General features: G+C 36.0%; 2 protein-coding genes across 4 annotated transcripts in view; one reads left to right on the top strand and one right to left on the bottom strand.

The window, feature by feature from the left end:
• The window catches only part of LOC111511328 (platelet-activating factor acetylhydrolase), a 68485-nt gene that overhangs the window by 41178 nt on the left and 7961 nt on the right, over window positions 1-19346 (bottom strand). The window lies entirely within an intron of this gene.
• Window positions 15960-17732, top strand: LOC141486601 (uncharacterized). Of its 2 annotated transcripts, XM_074184816.1 has the most exons (4): window positions 15960-17142; window positions 17194-17280; window positions 17335-17418; window positions 17475-17732. In XM_074184816.1, exons 2-4 carry the CDS (start codon window positions 17213-17215, stop codon window positions 17671-17673), a joined length of 351 nt encoding a protein of 116 aa, XP_074040917.1. In that variant the 5' UTR covers window positions 15960-17142; window positions 17194-17212; the 3' UTR covers window positions 17674-17732. The 2 variants fall into 2 exon arrangements, with proteins under 2 accessions (XP_074040917.1, XP_074040916.1); XM_074184815.1 differs by having other exon boundaries at window positions 15960-17280.

The following is a 19346-nucleotide window of genomic DNA, read 5'->3' as shown; positions in this document are numbered from 1 at the left end:
TACAGGTCAAAAAATCAATTCAGAATGGTGAAATAATAATACCTCACCAACGCTTCCATAATTGTGAATTGCCAGAGTGTCTTACTGTTGCGAATAAAGGTAGAGCTCTCACTACAATTTTGAATAACACCACCAAACCAGTAACCCTGAATTTTTCAGAACCAATCGCTGTTGAAAAACTTGATAAGAACGAATTTCAAAAAATCGATTCTCATAATTTAAATGATTCCCCTAAGCAAAATTTAGATTTTCCAAAAATTCTATGTGACCATTTGAATGACGAGGAAAGATCTAAGATACTTTCGCTGTGCAAAGAATTCTCTGACATATTTTATTATGAAAATACCCCGCTGACTTTTACGAGCCGTGTAAAGCACCAAATTAGAACATCTGATGAAATACCGGTGTATACAAAATCACACCGGTACCCATTTATACACAAGCAAGAAGTCGAAAATCAGATCAAAAAAATGCTCGACCAGAAAATTATTAGACCAAGCAATTCTCCTTGGTCATCGCCAATTTGGGTGGTACCCAAAAAGGTCGATGCTTCTGGGAAGCAAAAATGGAGGGTTGTTGTTGACTATCGCAAGCTCAATGAGAAAACGATAGATGACAAATACCCTTTACCTAACATCACAGATTTTCTGGACAAACTGGGAAAATGCCAGTATTTCACAACACTCGACCTGGCCAGTGGCTTCCATCAAATTGAAATGGAAGAGGACGATATTGAAAAAACAGCTTTTAATACGGAACATGGCCATTATGAGTACCTGAGGATGCCATTTGGTTTGAAAAACGCGCCAGCTACCTTTCAGCGCGTAAAGGATAATATCCTTCGTGGTATCCAGAACGAAAAGTGCTTGGTATACCTTGACGATATTATTATCTTCTCGACTTCCCTCCAAGAACACCTTGACAGCCTTAAATCTGTCTTCAACAGGCTGAGAAGCTCGAACTTCAAAATTCAGCTGGATAAATCGGAATTCCTACGAAAGGAAGTAGCCTATCTGGGACACGTCGTGACTCCCGAAGGTGTCAAGCCGAATCCAGATAAAATCACAGCCATCAAAAATTTCCCCGTCCCAAAAACCACCAAACAGATCAAAGGATTCATGGGTTTGTTAGGTTACTATCGACGCTTTATCAATAATTTCGCTAGACTAACGAAACCATTAACCAAATGCCTGAAGAAAGGCGCAAAAATTGAACATAATGCAGAGTTTTTGGAATGTTTCAATAAATGCAAAAACCTGTTAATCAACGATCCGATTTTGCAGTACCCCGACTTTTCTAAACCTTTTAATCTCACTTCGGACGCAAGTAAATTTGCCCTAGGAGCTGTCCTTTCTCAAGGCCCTATAGGCCAAGACCTTCCAGTTGCATACGCATCTCGGACCCTGAATGACTCTGAGCAAAATTACTCAGTCATTGAGAAAGAGCTTCTCGCCATCGTATGGGCTACCAAATACTTCCGCCCATATCTCTTTGGACGGAAGTTCAATATAGTCACTGACCACAAACCCCTTCAGTGGTTATTCTCTTTGAAGGACCCCAACTCAAAATTGCTGGGATGGCGGATCAAACTAGAGGAATACGATTATACCATAATCTACAAAAAAGGCAAGTTGAACACCAACGCCGATGCTTTATCCCGTGTCGAAATCCACACTAAGGACACCAAAACCTTTTGGAAGGAATTGGATGATATACTAGACGAATCACAACGTCTAATAAATCAAATTGTCACTTTCAGTGGTCAAGGAAACCCAGTAAGTCGTTGCCTTGAAACACCGGATTATCAACCCTCTTCCGATATTTTGATTATTGGAGAACCCAACCTGAACACTGAATATTCTCCCATCATGATTCCCCCTAACGAAATGCGTGTAAATAATACGGACAACGAGTTACCTCCGAAAAGTCACACAGAAAATGACAATCTTTCTTTACAAGTTCAACCTGATACCGAACGTACAGGAGATGAACCCCTACCAGAACCCAGAATACACGAAGACAATGAATTGCCTTCCAGAGGAAATGGAAGAAATGACATTTCTTCACCATTGCAACCTATATTTTGCATATTCCAATTACCCATCCATCAAATTTCGATTACTATCACCTATTTTCTATTCCGATATTAACTAAGGGTCAGTTTAAGGCTGTTATACCTCAAAACAAATATTTGTCAAAAAACGAAAAATTGTATGCATTCTTGAGCGATCCTTGTTTGGAGATCTCCCATCGAACATATATCTGCCCATCCACCAACATCAGAGAACTAACAGAAGACAATCCTTACGAAATCCAGCTACTCAATGTCCAGAACACCTACACCTGTAAGGAGACTGTCATACATTTATCGAGACCAGCCATCAGACAACTAGACAACTCAAACAAATGGGTTGTCCTCCTACCGGTTCAACAAACTACTAAACTCAAGTGCCAGAACCAGAACGAAATCGAGAACCTACTACCTGGAAGTTATCTATTCGACATTCCAATTGGATGCCAGTTGTCCTGTGGCAACCAAATCATAACCAACGATCACCAAGTTACCAATAGTGAACCAATCATCTTACCAGACTTGGACGAAGAGAAGCCAGAGCCACTCAAATCAATAGGGATCCAACTTGACTTGAACCTGGACGAACTTCAGTCAATAAAAACAGCAATAATGGAAAACGAACCGATTATATTTTTCAAAGACGTAGCACATATCCCAAGTTTTTGGGGGGAATCGCAGTCGGCGTTTGCGATTCCAAGAATTGCATTTACCGGATACCCTGTGAGTGCGGAAAATTCTATATTGGTGAAACTAAGAGGCCATTGAATGTTCGCATTGCCGAGCACAAGAAACACACACAGCGAGGGGAAACCAGCAAATCAGGAATAGCAGACCATGTTTGGACCCATCAACACAACATCGAGTGGTCCCAAGCTGAGATCTTGCACAGAGAGGAACATTGGTTCAGGAGAAAATTCAAGGAAGCCGCATACATGTTGTCCAACAACGTATTCAGCCAAGCCAGCGTAGAAATACGCAATATATGGAAACCCATCATCAAGCGAAAAATGGGCAACTCCCGCCAAAACGGTCATCTCCCACGGAACCAGTGAAGCGGAAAATGGAAAGCGGGGATGAGTGAAAGTACTCGAACGACCTATAAATAGTCATCTCTCGGAGGAATCAGTCCAGTCATCACCCGAAGACGATTGTAGATACTAACAATCGAAACGTCGTGAACTAACATGACTTGGAATCTCTCCACTTTTTTATTTTTATTTTCTTTCCTTTTTCATTTCTTTATTTTTATTTATTCAATTGTTCTATTTTTACTTGTATTTTATTTCACTATTATTTCATTTCAGGTTTATTTTGGTTAATATAATAGTTCAATTCTTCTTTTTTAGTTGTTTCAGGGATTTCAAATCATTTTATATAGTAGACAATGGAAGTCCGAACTAGTGAAATTCATCATGAAACATTGTCAATCACCTTCAAACAAACATCATTTCTTTTTGGTACTGTAAAACTCTATAATTCATTGCCTGAGCAATTGAAGAGATTCAATATCAGGAAATTCAAATACAATTATAAAAATTATATCTATGATAGTCAGTAATGTCAACTTTTGCTTTTTAGATAACAGATCAATTAAATTATTTATCAACTATCTTTAGAAGGTAATCACAAATTATTATTTTATTTACGGTTCTCATTTCGTGGTACCATCACTGTTAATTGCTATTAATTATGGAGTGGTGCTTGTTGGTTGAGTTAGAGTAGCTTTGAGTTAGATTTCTCCAAGGAGTACCAGAATCTCCTGTAACCTATTTTCATTTTCAAATATATCTTTGTATTGTTTTTTTTTTATTTAATATCAATAAATCCGATTTATTATTATTATTATTATGTTGAGTTGGATTAAATATGTGTCGATTGTTGATTTCAGAGGGTTGGGGATTCCTTGAAGTTGAGTATTACTACTGTAAACCGTATTGCGACTAAATCTAATAGAGGTGAACTATTCATCAATCCATCGAAACAGCGAGAACGGGTGAAACCAGTGGTAGATATTGATGAATTCGATCAAGCTGACATTCGAAATGTGATCTAAGATATATACAAAACCAGTAAGTATTTTGTATTGATTTATTCAATATACAACTTTTGTCGACAAAAATAACTTCAGGAAAACATATCAATTTGAAAACTTTGCAAGAGGAACTGGAAGAACGTGATCTTTTCAAATGTTGTGAGACATCTTTATGAAAATTCTGAAAAAAAATGGTTTTACATACAAAAAAGATGATCCACGTCGTGGTTTGATGGAGCTGCCTAGTATTGCAATGAGGCGTATACACTTTTTACATGATTACATGAAACTTAAGAAAGAGGATTTACACCAGTTTGTATTCTCGGATGAAACTTGAGTATTCAAAGATGGTACATTGGGCGATTCTGGCAAGATTCCAACATAAAAGGTTTCAAAAATACAACCATAAAAATACACTAGCTGATTTTTTTTTTATTTCAAGACATATTTGTAAAATAACAAAGAATTATGGTTACCACGGAGAAATGAACCAATAAAATTTTCTGCATTGGTTTGAATACCAACTATTAATCACAGCACTGTTATTAAAAAAGCACCAACAACAGTATCGTAGAAAGCTGATATCCAAGAATGGTTATCAAACAATAACATTCCCTTCGAAAATACTTTTCTTAAACCACAATTGGTGGATTTAGTTGCAAAGTAAATGAGACTTTTATTTAAGCTGAAGCAATACATTATTAATTTACGTTGTAGGAATAAACCACCACCTATATATGAAGCTGATACGCTTGCAGAAAAATAAGGGCATCAAGTGCTTCGTCTTCCACCGTATCACTGCATGTTTAATCCCATCGAACATATTTGGTGATTAACAAAAAATTAATATAGGGATAATGTGGGAAAAGATGACACTTCAGCTGACAAATCCCGGGCTATATGGAAAGAAGCTTTAGACAAAGTTACACCTGCTGTATGAGCTGAAACTATTCGACATACCGAACAAAACATAAAATTATATTGTGATTGAGAAGTTGAGAAAGATGTTCAGATTCTAATAATAAATTTCAATTTCGATGATGATTATGACGATGATGATGACGAGTTGTAATTAAAAAATATATACAATTAAAGGAATTTTAATAAATTATTTTATTTTTCATTACTTATTATGAAAAGGTGAGTGACACTCATTGTATTTCAACTAAGTAAGTAAGGTTAATAGCAATAAAACAATTCAACAGTACAAAAAAAAATTAAGTTCGAAACAGTGCACATGTTGGCAACGCCGTAACTTATCTCGTGACGTCATTCTCTTTTCAACGTGAATATCTGTACTGTTATATTTCGACAAATTTCAGACCCAACGTCAATTTGGCTTACCCAAATCATGTAGCTACTGTTTGTAAAACTGTAAGTAAAACCACCGTATATAAATAAACACAAGTAAATTCACTCCCGGTCTGCGTCTTTGATGTATTGTGTCGAGGTTTCATTTTTTGCTGGCATGTGGTGGGCAGGAGGGTATAGAGCTATCGTGCACCTCTGCACGAGGTTCGATCAAAAAATATGTGACCATGATCTGACTTCATCATTGCTACGAGGAGCTCACAATAAATATCTCATATGATTGTGAACTGTTTAGGAATTGATAAAAAATAAGACAAGGTGGTGAAATAGACGTATATTTTGTAAAGTAAGATTATACAATTTAGGTCAAAAACTAATCTATTCTAAAGGTTTTCCAGAATGTTGAGTTTTTGATTTTTTTAACATTTGTTTTCAAATTTCTATTGTCAAAGTATAATAAATTCTTACTCTTGTGAAAAGAGAAAATGAATAATCCAATGGAAAATTCATTGAATAATACAGTGTTTCGCTATACAATAGCTTTCAAATTACAACCATTTCATACTAACCCGTGACGGTCAGGTATGAATTCTTCAACTATATCAATAAATTTTTCGAAAGTACCGTGAATATATCTAACTATTTTTACCTGGAAATGAACAGATTCAATAATGGCGAATTATTCAATTCAGTTTGATCGTTCATAAGATATTGAGAGTTTTTGAATTTGTTTTTAAACAAGGTGAGATTATATAATTTAGGTCAAAAACTTCTGCTAATCTATTCTAAAGGTTTTTCAGAATGATGAGTTTTTGATTTTTTAAACATTTGTTTTCAAATTTCTATTGGCAAATTTCAAAGTATAATAAATTCTTACCCTTGTGAAAAAAGAAAATGAATAATCCTAATGAAAATTATCACAAGAGTGAGAAATGTTGATTTTTGAAAACATTGTTTTGAGCTGGTTTCCTATTCAATCAGTGGCACAAATTATAAAAATGATAAGGAAATTCTGTCACTAGATGAATGATACTTTACAAACTATTTGGCTTCCTATATCACTGTATGCCTTGAAATAACTATATACATTTGTTTCATTCGGTGTGATAATACTAGCCGCCGTGTCAAAATTTGTACATACTTTACATGAATGTTTTCCCAAAAGATATCCACAAACATAGCCCGAGCTGTTGCCTTCGGGAATGGCTAGACTTCTATAATCGTTTGTCTCTACTCTCAAAGGTTTATAGGGATTTTTTGGAACTTCCACAATAATCTTCACTGTGTTAGGAATCACACGTTAAAAGGTAAGACCTCGTTAGTCCTTAGCTCGCACAAGTTTCTCAACTTCTGAGAGTTGTCGTTCGTATGGGGGCGACAGCTGATTTACGGAAAAACAGTTTTTAAACAGATTTATGTTAGCATCTGTAATATTAGAGAGAATATCACTAGTGTCTTTTAGACAGTTAGTTCCTTCTGCCTGTGTGACATACTGAAGAGTATATGTGTTTTTGAAAGCTCTGGTAATTTGAACAGGAGTTGGGTTTCTGACATTTCCACAAGTATTTCTCTGTTGACCAAAATAATGTGGAAGTAATATTTTTCCTACAGATACATGCTAGCCAAATCAAAAAATGTGGTTCAATTATTTTCCTTTGTGGATTTCCAGTGGAACTCCGATTGTTTTGTCATTTTATATCATTACTTGTGATGCATATACTATTCGCAAAGTTCAATTTCATCAAATTAATTTCATAAAAAAAGTCTGCATGTATATGGTCTATAACAATTTATTTTATGATTTTCGTTATATGTTCATTCCTTCAATCTTACATAATAAATACTAGAAAAGCATAAATTTTTTCGTCAATTGGAAATCGAAAAAAAATTAATGCCGACATCACCCTGCAAATTATAGCAATCCACAGCTGGACAATTGTTCATTTTGAAACTAGACACGAATTTTTCACAAATACAAAACCATCATTTAGGTACAACGACTCACTCTGTAATAATATTCCATGCCTCAACTCGGCTCGGTTGGTAAACCATCAGCTTCAGTCGGTTGCGCTGTAAGTTGGCTGAGCATAAAATTCGAGGTGGGGAATCTTGACCCAAATGTAGTGGAGAGTGAACTTATTTGTGTTTACTTCTATACGGTAGTAAAACTGATGGTTCATGCGACTTTGAAACCTAACAGAAACAATCAGGACTTCATCTGTGCTCATTCAGATCTTGAATTTTACTAGTTCCGGCTGATATGACATTAATATGATTTGAAATATCTGAAAGAACAAATTAAATTGAAAAATGAATAGCTAAATATTAGGCAATAAAACGTCAAATGTGATTACAATAAAATAAAAATAAGGAGAAAATTGAAAATTGAAAAATTAAAATGCATGTGCTCGGAGATCCGCCAAGACATGGATAATCTCAACAAAGGAAGTAGGTAATGTTGGTGAGGAAACAATGCCCAAATGAAGACCGAAAACAGGACAACTACGAAGAAGCCAACGTCATCAACATGAGTTCCCGCCCGCTCACGGACATAGAGGAATCCTTGTTACGGAAAGGTCTAAACTTCGCTATTGCCCCAACACCAGTTTCCTTATTGGTCAGACCAAGGCAGAAGAATTTAGATGGAAAATCAATCAAAGAACAGCTGGATCGAGAACCAGTTCCAACATCTAACACCAGCGATGAAGAACGAAGAGTTCTGAACAGCCTACGGAGAGATAACGCCATCAAAATCCTACCTGCAGAAAGGGAGTACCAGACTATGAATAAAATTAAAGTTATTTTTCGGAAACGGAGAGATCATCGCTGAAACCGCACCATAGTAAGCCACCTCACCTGTACGGACTACCCAAATTCAACAAGAAGGGTGTTCCGCTCAAACCGACCATTAGTTCCAGAAATTCAGCTACTCAAAACTTGTCCAGATTTTTCAATTATACAACCACTACAAGTGGTATGAAGAATTCAGGGTATTTTGTCGAATTACTAGAGGCACTCGAAGTCACGGAGCAAGGTCAAATAATCAATTTCGACGTGGAAAGCCTTTAAACCCACGTTTCTGTCGAAGAAGCATTATAAATCATACTAGACACCTTTCTGAAGCACATCAGCAGCGTAAAATCTTCCATCACCTTCACATTGAAGAAGAAATCCACAACGAATTGCCATTCTTAGACGTGTTGGTGAAGAGGAACGACACTAAGTGGGAAACATCTGTATACCGAAAACCCACTCAAACGGGACAATATCTGAATCACGAACTCAACCACCATCAATCTTCCAAAAAAAGAATCATCAAGACTCTAGTCGGAGGGTCTCGAGAAGGAAATAGGCATCAAAAAATATCTTCAACGGAATGGTTACTCCAAAGTGATGGCGGAACAGATTTTGGCTAGAAGACAGCACGAGCCTCGCAAGAAAGAGAAGCCGTCACAACCAGTGCTGACACTTCCCTACATCAGAGAATTGTCGGAGAGGATAAGAAGAATTGGGTCCAAATACAACATCAGAACCTGCTTCAGATTCGGAAACACCATCCGTAGCATCCTTACAAAAAAAAGCCACCAAACGCGGACTGCGATTTAAAGAATTGCATTTACCGGATACCCTGTGAATGCGGCAAATCCTATATCGGTGAAACTAAGAGACCATTGAAAGTTCGCATTGCCGAGCACAAGAAAAACACACAGCGAGGAGGAATCAGCAAATCGAGAATAGCAGATCATGTTTGGACTCATCAACATAACATCAAGTGGTCCCAAGCTGAGATCATCCATAGGGAGGAACACTGGTTTAGGAGGAACTTTCAAAGGAGCTGCATATACTTATGTTGTAAAACGATGCATTCAGCCAAGCTAGCGTAGAGATACGCAATATATGGAAACCTTCAATCAAACGGAAAACAGTCAACTCCCGGACTGCAAAGCGGAGAGAGGACAGGAGAAGCAGAGAGGGATAGGTGAAAGCGTTCGAATGACCTATAAATAGTCATCTCTCGGAGGAATAGTCGAGTCATCACCCGAAGAAAGACGATTATGAATACTGGAAATCGAAACTTCGTGAAGTAACTTGTTTGAACAGATAGTTGTTGGTTCACAGATGCATCAAAAACACCCTCCGGTTCAGGTGCAGGTGTTTTCAGTCGCAGACCCAGGACAGAGATATCAACCTGCCTAGGAACCTATGCGACTGGACTTCAAGTGGAAATTTACACTAATGAATTATGTGTGGAGAGATTGGAAGAATCCAACCTCATACACAAGTCAATAAAAATATTCTCGGACAGTCAAGTAACGTTGGTAGCTCTTGGTTCCTACCGAGCAGCGTCTAAAGTAGTTGCAAATTGCCAAAAACGACTCTCCTCGATAGAAAGACTTAACAGATTGTCTCTGGTCTGAATTCCTGTCCATACTGGCATGGAAAGCAATGAGGCTGCTGACTCCCTCGCAAATGAGGGTGCCGCAAGCAGCTTCATCGGACCAGAGCTGTCATTGGCATCGCTTTGGGCTTTGCCCAAATTGAACACCTGGATGGCAAGAACATTTATGGACTTCTGGCAGAATATTCCAGGATTGGCTCACTCCAAGGCGTTTATTTACCCTTCGAAGCTTAATACCAAAAAGTTGTTAGAATACAGTAGGAATGAACTACGATGTCTAACAGCCTTCTCACAGGTCTTTGTCATTTGAATCATCATATGCAGACACCCGGACTGTCAGAAGACAGTGTGTGTAGCTTCTGTTTGGAAAATGATGAAACAGCAGAGCACATACTTTGTGCCTGCCCCGTTGGGGACTAAATCAAGTTTTTAGAGTTCGGCAAAACCATTCTCTTACCATCTGACCTGAAAGATCACTCACCATATAAACTTATCGGCTTCGTTAAGAAGCTGAGTTTATTTGGTCGAGTGTGAATAGGTATGAGCCACAATAAACCCTTGCGAGTTGACGTGGAGAGTTGAATAGACCCACTCACTTTGGACCTAACTCAACTTGGTTTGAAACCCAATTCATTTTTTTCCTTTTTTATTGTTCAGTTTTGAATGTTTACTTATTTTTATTTTATTAAAATTTCGTTTCACGTTTTATTGATTAATATAATTGTTATTGTTCGGAGGTGGTTGAAAATGTTTCACGGTTGATTTCATTAGTTCGGACTTCCACAGTCTAATATGATATGATTTGATATCTCTGAAATAACAAACGAAAATTGAAATTAAAAAGAATAGCTGAAAATAACATTTATATTAAACGAAAAACCCCAGAAAAGAAATTACAATTAAATAAAAAATTAGGCAAGCAGCGGATAGAGTCACTATAGACCAGCCCCTCCACTTTTTTAGCCCCTCCCCTCAGCCTATCAGAATCAAGCACCCCCCTCCACTTTTTTAGCCCCGCCCCCTCAGCCAATCAGAATCAAGCCCCCTCTCCACTTTTTTCATCCCCTGCCCCCTCAGCCAATCAGAATCAAGCACCCCTTGACCGCAACAGGTAATCAGTGTGAAGCCCCGCAAAAATATCACTTTGTATTTTTGAGTACGAAATTTTTGTTTTCGCTAATGTCAGACAAATGCTATCTGAATAGTTCTTCATTAGTGTAACATTCTCAAAAAAAAACAAACCCCTAAATTGTTTATAAAAAAAATCTCTTCCTTCAAATATTTTTCCTTTTGTATTTTCAAGTACAAAATTTTTGTTTCGGTGATAAAAGATAAAAGTATGCGATAACCTGATGAAATGGGTTTTTGTCTCCGACCACGCTCATAAATCGGTCAACAAGCGTCTAATTAGCGTTGCGGTTTTTACGATAAACAATAAATATTCTCTTTGATGCAGTCTTATGTATTGAGGTCAATGTGTGTGTGAGTGTGAAAAAAAAATAAATAATGTGAGACAATTTTTATTCAAAATTAACAAAATGATAATTTTAAAAACAACATTTTTTTTGCTATCTAAAAAGTCCTTCGCTGTTGAAACAAAAAACTCCACGAGATACCTACTGAGCGAGCATTTTTCACATGTTCATCAAAGTAACGAAAGTCCTAGTGATGTCATTTTTTTTTGGAAAAATGCTAATGGTAATTCGTCCTTCTCCAGCGTTCTTCAACACTTTTTTTAAATGAAATTTTGCATAAGATTTATTGTTAAATGAAAAGGTACACAATTTTTTTTTACTAGAGTACCTCGCCAGACATTGGGTGCGTCTTCTTAGGTTTTATGCGAATACAACTTTAAAATTGTATATATTATGTACATTATTCATATGTTTATACAGGGTCCTGCAACAGTGGCGCGGTGTTCCATATCTCTATATAGAAAGCAGATAGGAATCTAATTTTCTATAATATTACCTCATTGCTCGAGCTCGACAAAATAAAAATATTGGCGGTCACACAGGGTGTTCGATTTTTTCTGGGCGGATCCCAACTGTGTCTTTTTAAATGGCAACCTATATTTTTTATCGCTTTTTCGGTTTCTTCATAGAAAATAAAATAAACTTTATGTATATCTGCACTTCGAAAATATTGATGGTTTTCGAGATATCTAGCATGACAGGTTTTTTTTTCCAATATTCGTCACTCAGAATATTTGAAATTATAAAGTGGTGCCAAGTCCAGTTGAAATTTTTTTTTGGTCGAATATTCTACATTGGTAACTCTCTCAAACGATATATCTGAAATCGACCTGTGATATACAGGGTATGAAAAACCGCTTGCCAAATATTGTAAATGAAAATTTGCAAAATCTTCCTTATATTAAATGGAACACCCTGTATATTATTGATCCATAAGAAGCGCCAACGAAACCTCTACAAATTTTATTAAGTATTCCCTATGGCTAAGTTCAATAGTTTTTCTTAAATGAGCATTTCTTTCGAAAAATGGTAATTTTTTCAAAGCGAAATCCATTTGACGACTGATAAAAATATACGAAAGATATCTTGTTTCAATTTTGTACATTAGAAGGTGTCCAAACAAATATTTTTTAACGAAATAAATGTATGTACCTATCACTTTTTGCTAAATGGAAAATTATTTTTTCATTGGATGCAGAATTTCACTCATAAATCGTGCAATATCAAACCAAACAAGTTAAAAGAAAGAAACATTATAAATAACTATTTTTTTCATGTTATTATATCCATTCAGAGCTTGAGTTCTAGATATTCAAATTTGTCAACTGGCAAATTACAAAACTACAAAAGGGAGAGTTTAATTAAGGTTGATAATGAAACTTTTATAAAATATGTTCAACATGTCTTCCATTTTCTTGAATGCAGAGCTGAAGTCTATGTTTGAAAGACTGTTCTACCCTGCGCAAGACAGCTGGTGTAATGCTGCGAAAAGCATTCGTTATTCTAAGTCGCATATTTTCGGGAGAAGTTGGTGGCTCAACGTAAACCATATTTTTTATGTATCCCCATAAGAAAAAATCTAGTTTCGTCAAATCTGGTGATCTAGCGGGCCACCGTACAGGCCCATTCCGTCCTATCCATTTATTGGCAAATACTTCATTTAGATGATCTCTCACTTCTGCCGAATAGTGAGCAGGTGCACCATCATGTTGTAACCACATTCTATTGCGGAGGTCAAGAGGAATATCATCTAACAAACCTGGTAAATCATTTCGTAAGAAATTGAGATACATTGCACCATTCATATGTCCCTCAAAAAGTATGGACCAATTACATATTCTCCAATGATGCCTCCCCAGACATTTATCGACCACCTATGTTGATAATCCACCTGTCTCAATAAGTGAGGATTTTCTGTCGCATAATAATGGTAATTATGTCGATTTACAAATCCATTTTTATGGAATGTCGATTCATCCGACCATAAAATATTATTGAAAAAATATTCGTTTCGACGAATTTTGTTCATGGCCCAATTGCAAAATCTCACTCTTTTCTCGAAATCAGCATACAGTAGTTCTTGATGTAACTGAACGTGGTATGGATGCAAGCGATGTTTCTTCAATACTCGTTGCACTGATCTCTCACTTATATCCACTATTTCCCCAATTTGTCGTTGACTCCTACTAGGATCTTCTTCAACAGCAAGAAGAACTTGCAATTCATTATCTTCATTAGTAGCTGGCTTGATGCGCTCATGTTTGGAATAATTAATAGATCCAGTTTCAACGAATCGTCCCAAGACCTTTCGGAAAGATCTTTCATCTGGATGCCTTCTATCTGGATATCGTTGAGAATAAATTCTACTTGCCAATAAACAATTCCTGTCTGATTCACCTAATATGAAAATCATATCAATCAAATCACTTTTTGATAACAACATTCTGATGAAATTATACCGACAGTTCAACTTCACGATTGACTAAAAATTTCAATATTCATTTGCAGCCAAATATTTTGTTCTGTCATTTGCCAGACTACTTGATTTCCAATAAATATTTCATTCGCTGAAAGGTTGTTTTAGACCGAAAGAATATGGCACAAATTCCGAGATTTTTGAAATTATTGTAACTATTCAAGAACGTCCATTTTGTGGTGTAATTCGCAACTTGTTTATCTAGCAACAGGTAATTTTAGGAATGGGCGATATTTTAAGGAAAGGGTATTTTTTGTATATTCTTATCAGTCGTCAAATGGATTTCGCTTTGAAAAAATGACCATTTTTCGAAAGAAATGCTCATTTAAGAAAAACTATTGAACTTAGCCATAGGGAATACTTAATGAAATTTGTAGAGGTTTCGTTGGCGCTTCTTATGGATCAATAATATACAGGGTGTTCCATTTAATATAAGGAAGATTTTGCAAATTTTCATTTACAATATTTGGCAAGCGGTTTTTCATACCCTGTATATCACAGGTCGATTTCAGATATATCGTTTGAGAGACTTACCAATGTAGAATATTCGACCAAAAAAAAATTTCAACTGGACTTGGCACCACTTTATAATTTCAAATATTCTGAGTGACGAATATTGGAAAAAAAAACCTGTCATGCTAGATATCTCGAAAACCATCAATATTTTCGAAGTGCAGATATACATAAAGTTTATTTTATTTTCTATGAAGAAACCGAAAAAGCGATAAAAAATATAGGTTGCCATTTAAAAAGACACAGTTGGGATCCGCCCAGAAAAAATCGAACACCCTGTGTGACCGCCAATATTTTTATTTTGTCGAGCTCGAGCAATAAGGTAATATTATAGAAAATTAGATTCCTATCTGCTTCCTATATAGAGATATGGAACACCGCGCCACTGTTGCAGGACCCTGTATATACTGGTACGACCCATCACTTTGCCACATATTTCACACAAGACCAGTCTCCTGTCATAGTTATATTGCCATTTCTTAAATTCTTCATACGAGCCCCAAGATTCTGTGTTGAATGGTATCCAATTGCCATCATTTTTACCGGAAGTGATGTAACAATTATCACAAAGTGATTGACTTTTTGATAATTTTATTTCTTTGAGACACCTCTCGCACAACATCTTCTTCTTCGACGTCTAAACAATTAATGACAATTTTTCACATTAACTCCATCTGACATAGCTTGATGATCAGCTGTTTTTTAGATCACTTGGGTATTCTGACGCTTGTTATGCCTAAACAAAAAGTTTCGGTGTTGAGACCCGTCGAATTGGACTGGTATATTGAAGAAATTCTCTCCCAAATATCATCAAAAGTAACTTCACTAGCCGGTTTGAACCGCATCCATCCTTGACCGCGAGCAAAGTCCTTGGAGCAAAAAGTGAATCCGACTTGGTCGGTAGGATGCAAACCTTCCATGCCTTTTTCCACAATTCCTTCGATGGCATCTATCACCCATCATGTAGGTTCGGCTCTTTTTGGTATAGGTTTAATTGTGAACTCAATAGTTCTTCCTTGAACACCGAAACGGCGACTGTTCTTAACATACTCCTTTTTGATAATGAATTTTTCCATTTTTCACGTCTGTTCAGACTGACTGACACCGGCGAAATGAGCTTTACCAGTACATTTTCTATAAATTTGAAATTAATGTTGCCATCGGAGGTATGCAGCAAACCTCCACTATTGCCTACTGTTGATGTTGCAAAATGGTTTCGCTTGCTATTGGAGCTACGTCCGAACTTGTCGATAGTCATGATACAAAATGTTACACACATCGATATGATTCCAAAAATATGCGTTTTTTAACGTGATTAGGGTGTTCAAAAATGGTCCTTTCAACGCATTGAATTTTTAGCATTTTTTTGATACGTTTTTTTTTTGGGGCGAAAATAAACGTTTTATCGCATAAAATTTTTGGCATTTTTTTGACACGATTTTCGCGTCGTTTTTTGCATTATTTTTCATAGCGTGTTGCAATGCAAATCATATGGGTTTTTGCACGAAATGATGGTTTGAAAAATAGGTTTTTTTCGATGCGATAGTTTTGACAAAACTGTACATTTGAACGCATCAAATTTTTGACATTTTTTTGGTGCGATTTTCACGTCAGTTCTGCATTATTTATCGCATTATATTTCTGGAATAAAATACATGTCATTTATGGATGATTTATTACTGTATAATGTCGGCTTTTTGAGTTCATTGAATATGGCTGTAATTTCATTGTCATGTGACGTATATCCAGCATCTTTCGAATCTATAAGCAGCTTTAATCTATTGCATAACTAGTTCGGATCATCCTAATAGACATACTTGAAAGGCTTGTCATTATATATCCAATGATGAGTATCGATGGCGTTCGTTTGTAGAATGCTGGAACCAACATCATTGCTATCGTAACCTTTGCCAAGCGTTTGTCGCATAACTCGTTCGGATCATTCACTTTCCCAATTTCAGAGCTATATACTATTTTCTTATACTTTTTTGAGATTCCATTAATTTTGTTTTTGCGCACAACATCGACTTCTTTACTGAGTGGTTTCATATTGACGAATTGCGTTTCCATCTCTATTCACACACATTATGTACTTGTCGAAACCTTTTCAATATCGCCCTTTATTCAAATCACATTCCCTGACAATACTTCCATACTTATCACGCCAACATTCGGTACACGTATAAGTTGTTTGGGTATCTTGGAATATGTCTGTCACAAATAATTAACATCAATGCCCTTATGCCGACCCATGGAATAATATTCACGAATTTTTTGCTGACCATCACAAGCTACATCATCGAATATGATCTTATCAAAAAACACAATTTCCTTTTGCAAACTCGTTATCAAAACCAGTATCAAAATAAATTTTCCAGTTTAGTCATTACCACATTATCTACCACAAAATTCTCCCATCCACGCTTCTGTCTACTATTTAATACATGTTCTTTTACGTTTACAAACAATTGTCAGTTTTCACTTCGAGTCGACAACAGTTAGTATTTTAAAAGCTGTAACAATGAGTGATGAAAAAAATGTGAAATTTTTGATTGATAATGAAACTGCAAAATTTTGGAATTATATTGCAATCAAAACAAACAGATACACACATCCAATGTATTTTTGGACGTATTTGAAAGAAAAGTAGGTATGTATACTCAAATGTATTTGTTGTGTGTTTTATGGTTTTTGAATTTTACAGTGATATTGATTTAGATGACATGCCAAGTAGTATTAAAATACCTGACTATTTAGTAAAAGAAAAGATTGAAAGGAGCAAGACTTTATTTTGGCAATACATTTCCAAAAAATTCAGAAATTTACTCCTGCTCGGAATCTATCAGGGTATTTGTTGGACAAGTATGTATTTTGGTTAATGTTTACCGTGTTTCTAATTAAGATTTTTTATAGTGATTTAGACTTATCTGATATGCCCAAAAACATTTCAATACCTGTGGAGGTATTAAATTCAATGGAAATAAAGAAAGAAGTGATTGAGTAAGTTGATTCATTTTTTTCACAACTGAAATTTAATATTGACTTTGTCTTTAGATCTGAACCATCTCAACCCTCGGAATATGAGAACAACCTGAACCAACAGTCACAACTAATTGATGAATCATGTCTAAATATTTTGTGAGTTGTTCAAAACTATTTTCAGTATCGAAAAATTTCATTGTGAATAATTTCAGCTGTCCAAAAACTGTGACGATGTCCCCCGCTCCACCCACATTACTGCCTATTGATACACCTCATTCATCAATCATATGTAAACGTTGTGGAGTGACATTTTGTTTTTGCCCGTGGAGTCTCGAGTGGCATCAATCTCATCGTCAGGATCTTGCTATGTATTACAAATGTAACGAAATGATGCAGATCACTCCTGAATAAATGACACATTTTGCTTGTCAACCGAAAACATAATTAAATGAATAATTTTTTTTTTCAAATGTCTTCGATTTTATTTGACAACCATCATTATCTGAATTTCAAGAACGAAATAGTGGTTGCGTCTTAAGTGGTATAGTCAATTTGGAAATTAATGGTTCATCTTTCATTGAACTTCCACATCAAATTGCAAAAAAAAACATGCATGTATCAATATTAAAAATAATGACAATGCCTGTTTCTCTTTTTTTTTTTTGAAAATCCAGTGTAGATACAGTCAGCCACATGCCAAATGCCTTCTGAACTATATGCCGATACTTATTATCTAGCGAAGATACATACTAGCGAAAATTCGTTTTATTCCATTTACCTCCAACTCGGAATTCATTTTCAGCATGTTGCCATCGAGGAAATTCTAACAAATGGGCTGTTTCATTGTTGATTGTGCCATCTATTGGTAAATTATAACGTTCTTGAAAAAGTCTGAGTGCATTTTCAAAAAATTTGATTGTGTATTATTGTCAACATAACCATACTTTTCAAAATATTTTTTGCACATCAACTTACGATGGCTCGGCCATAGCCGAACTCAGTACCAAAAAAAATAACAACCCTCTTGAAATGAAATGAATTGATCAAACCTAAAAGTTTTTTATTTGTAATGAACTGAATATTATTATTTTGAAACACTCAACCTAATATCTTACATGACAAATATTTCCCTGATTAAGAAGATTTCCCAAGTGATTCTGTCGCTAACGTTTTTGTATTACTTTTTTCTTTTTTGACAAAACGAAAACATGCTATTTTGGGAAACGACTGATTTTTTTTTGCAAAAAATCTACGGTAATATCATCAAAATTTCATTTTTTTTTAAATACCTACATTTTTTTTTTTTCGCTTTCACCAAAACAAAAAAAACTACTTTTTTTTTGGTCTCAATTACAATTCAAGTCGGTTTATAAAATTCCGATAGCGTTCGTTGTTTGCGATAATATTTTGCGGTCGTTCACTTTCCATTTCAACGGTCAACAAGTCGCTTCCATTTCACTTTCTACACATACACACATTCCATTTTTTTTATGACGAAATGAGAGAGTCTTATTTTTTCAAAATCTTTTTTTTTGGGGCTCAAAACGACTGAAAATATTGTACCGTCTGTTCATGTTTGGTCGATAAACGTCTATTGGGTCTCGCTGTTGACTGCGAAAAACTTTGCGAAGTCGGTGTGGGCTGTCATGTTCTGGACGATAGCGTTCGCTGTTTAGCGGTAATCGTTTTCTGCGGTCGTGGAAATTTCACTTTGATATCGACGTTTATGTATTGCTGTCATAATCTTTCGCTACATTCACTTATGCTTCACTTTGCGAGCTTATACATTGTCTCTGAGGTCTTTGACCAAAAATCAGCCCACACCCCCGGTCGTAATTTGAGGAACCACCCCTAAATCGAAGACCCAAATCGAGGTTCAAATCGAAGGTCCAATTCGAGGTCCCAAGTCGGGGGTTCAAATCTAAGTCCCAAATCGAGGTCCCAACATCAAGTCCAAATCATGCACCCACTCCAAAATCAAGGACCCACCTCCAAATCAACGACTCCTGGGTGCAATAGACAAAGCGATATGAAATGGCTACTCGAAACGAACATCAAAAATCGAAGACTCCGCCCCAAATAAA

This window comes from Leptinotarsa decemlineata, unplaced genomic scaffold (genome assembly GCF_025532065.1).
Source record: "Leptinotarsa decemlineata unplaced genomic scaffold, Ldec_3_MD MMD2_tig00026358_RagTag_RagTag, whole genome shotgun sequence".
Classification (NCBI taxonomy): Eukaryota; Metazoa; Arthropoda; class Insecta; order Coleoptera; family Chrysomelidae; genus Leptinotarsa; species Leptinotarsa decemlineata.
This window is presented reverse-complemented; position numbering and strand designations above follow the sequence as displayed.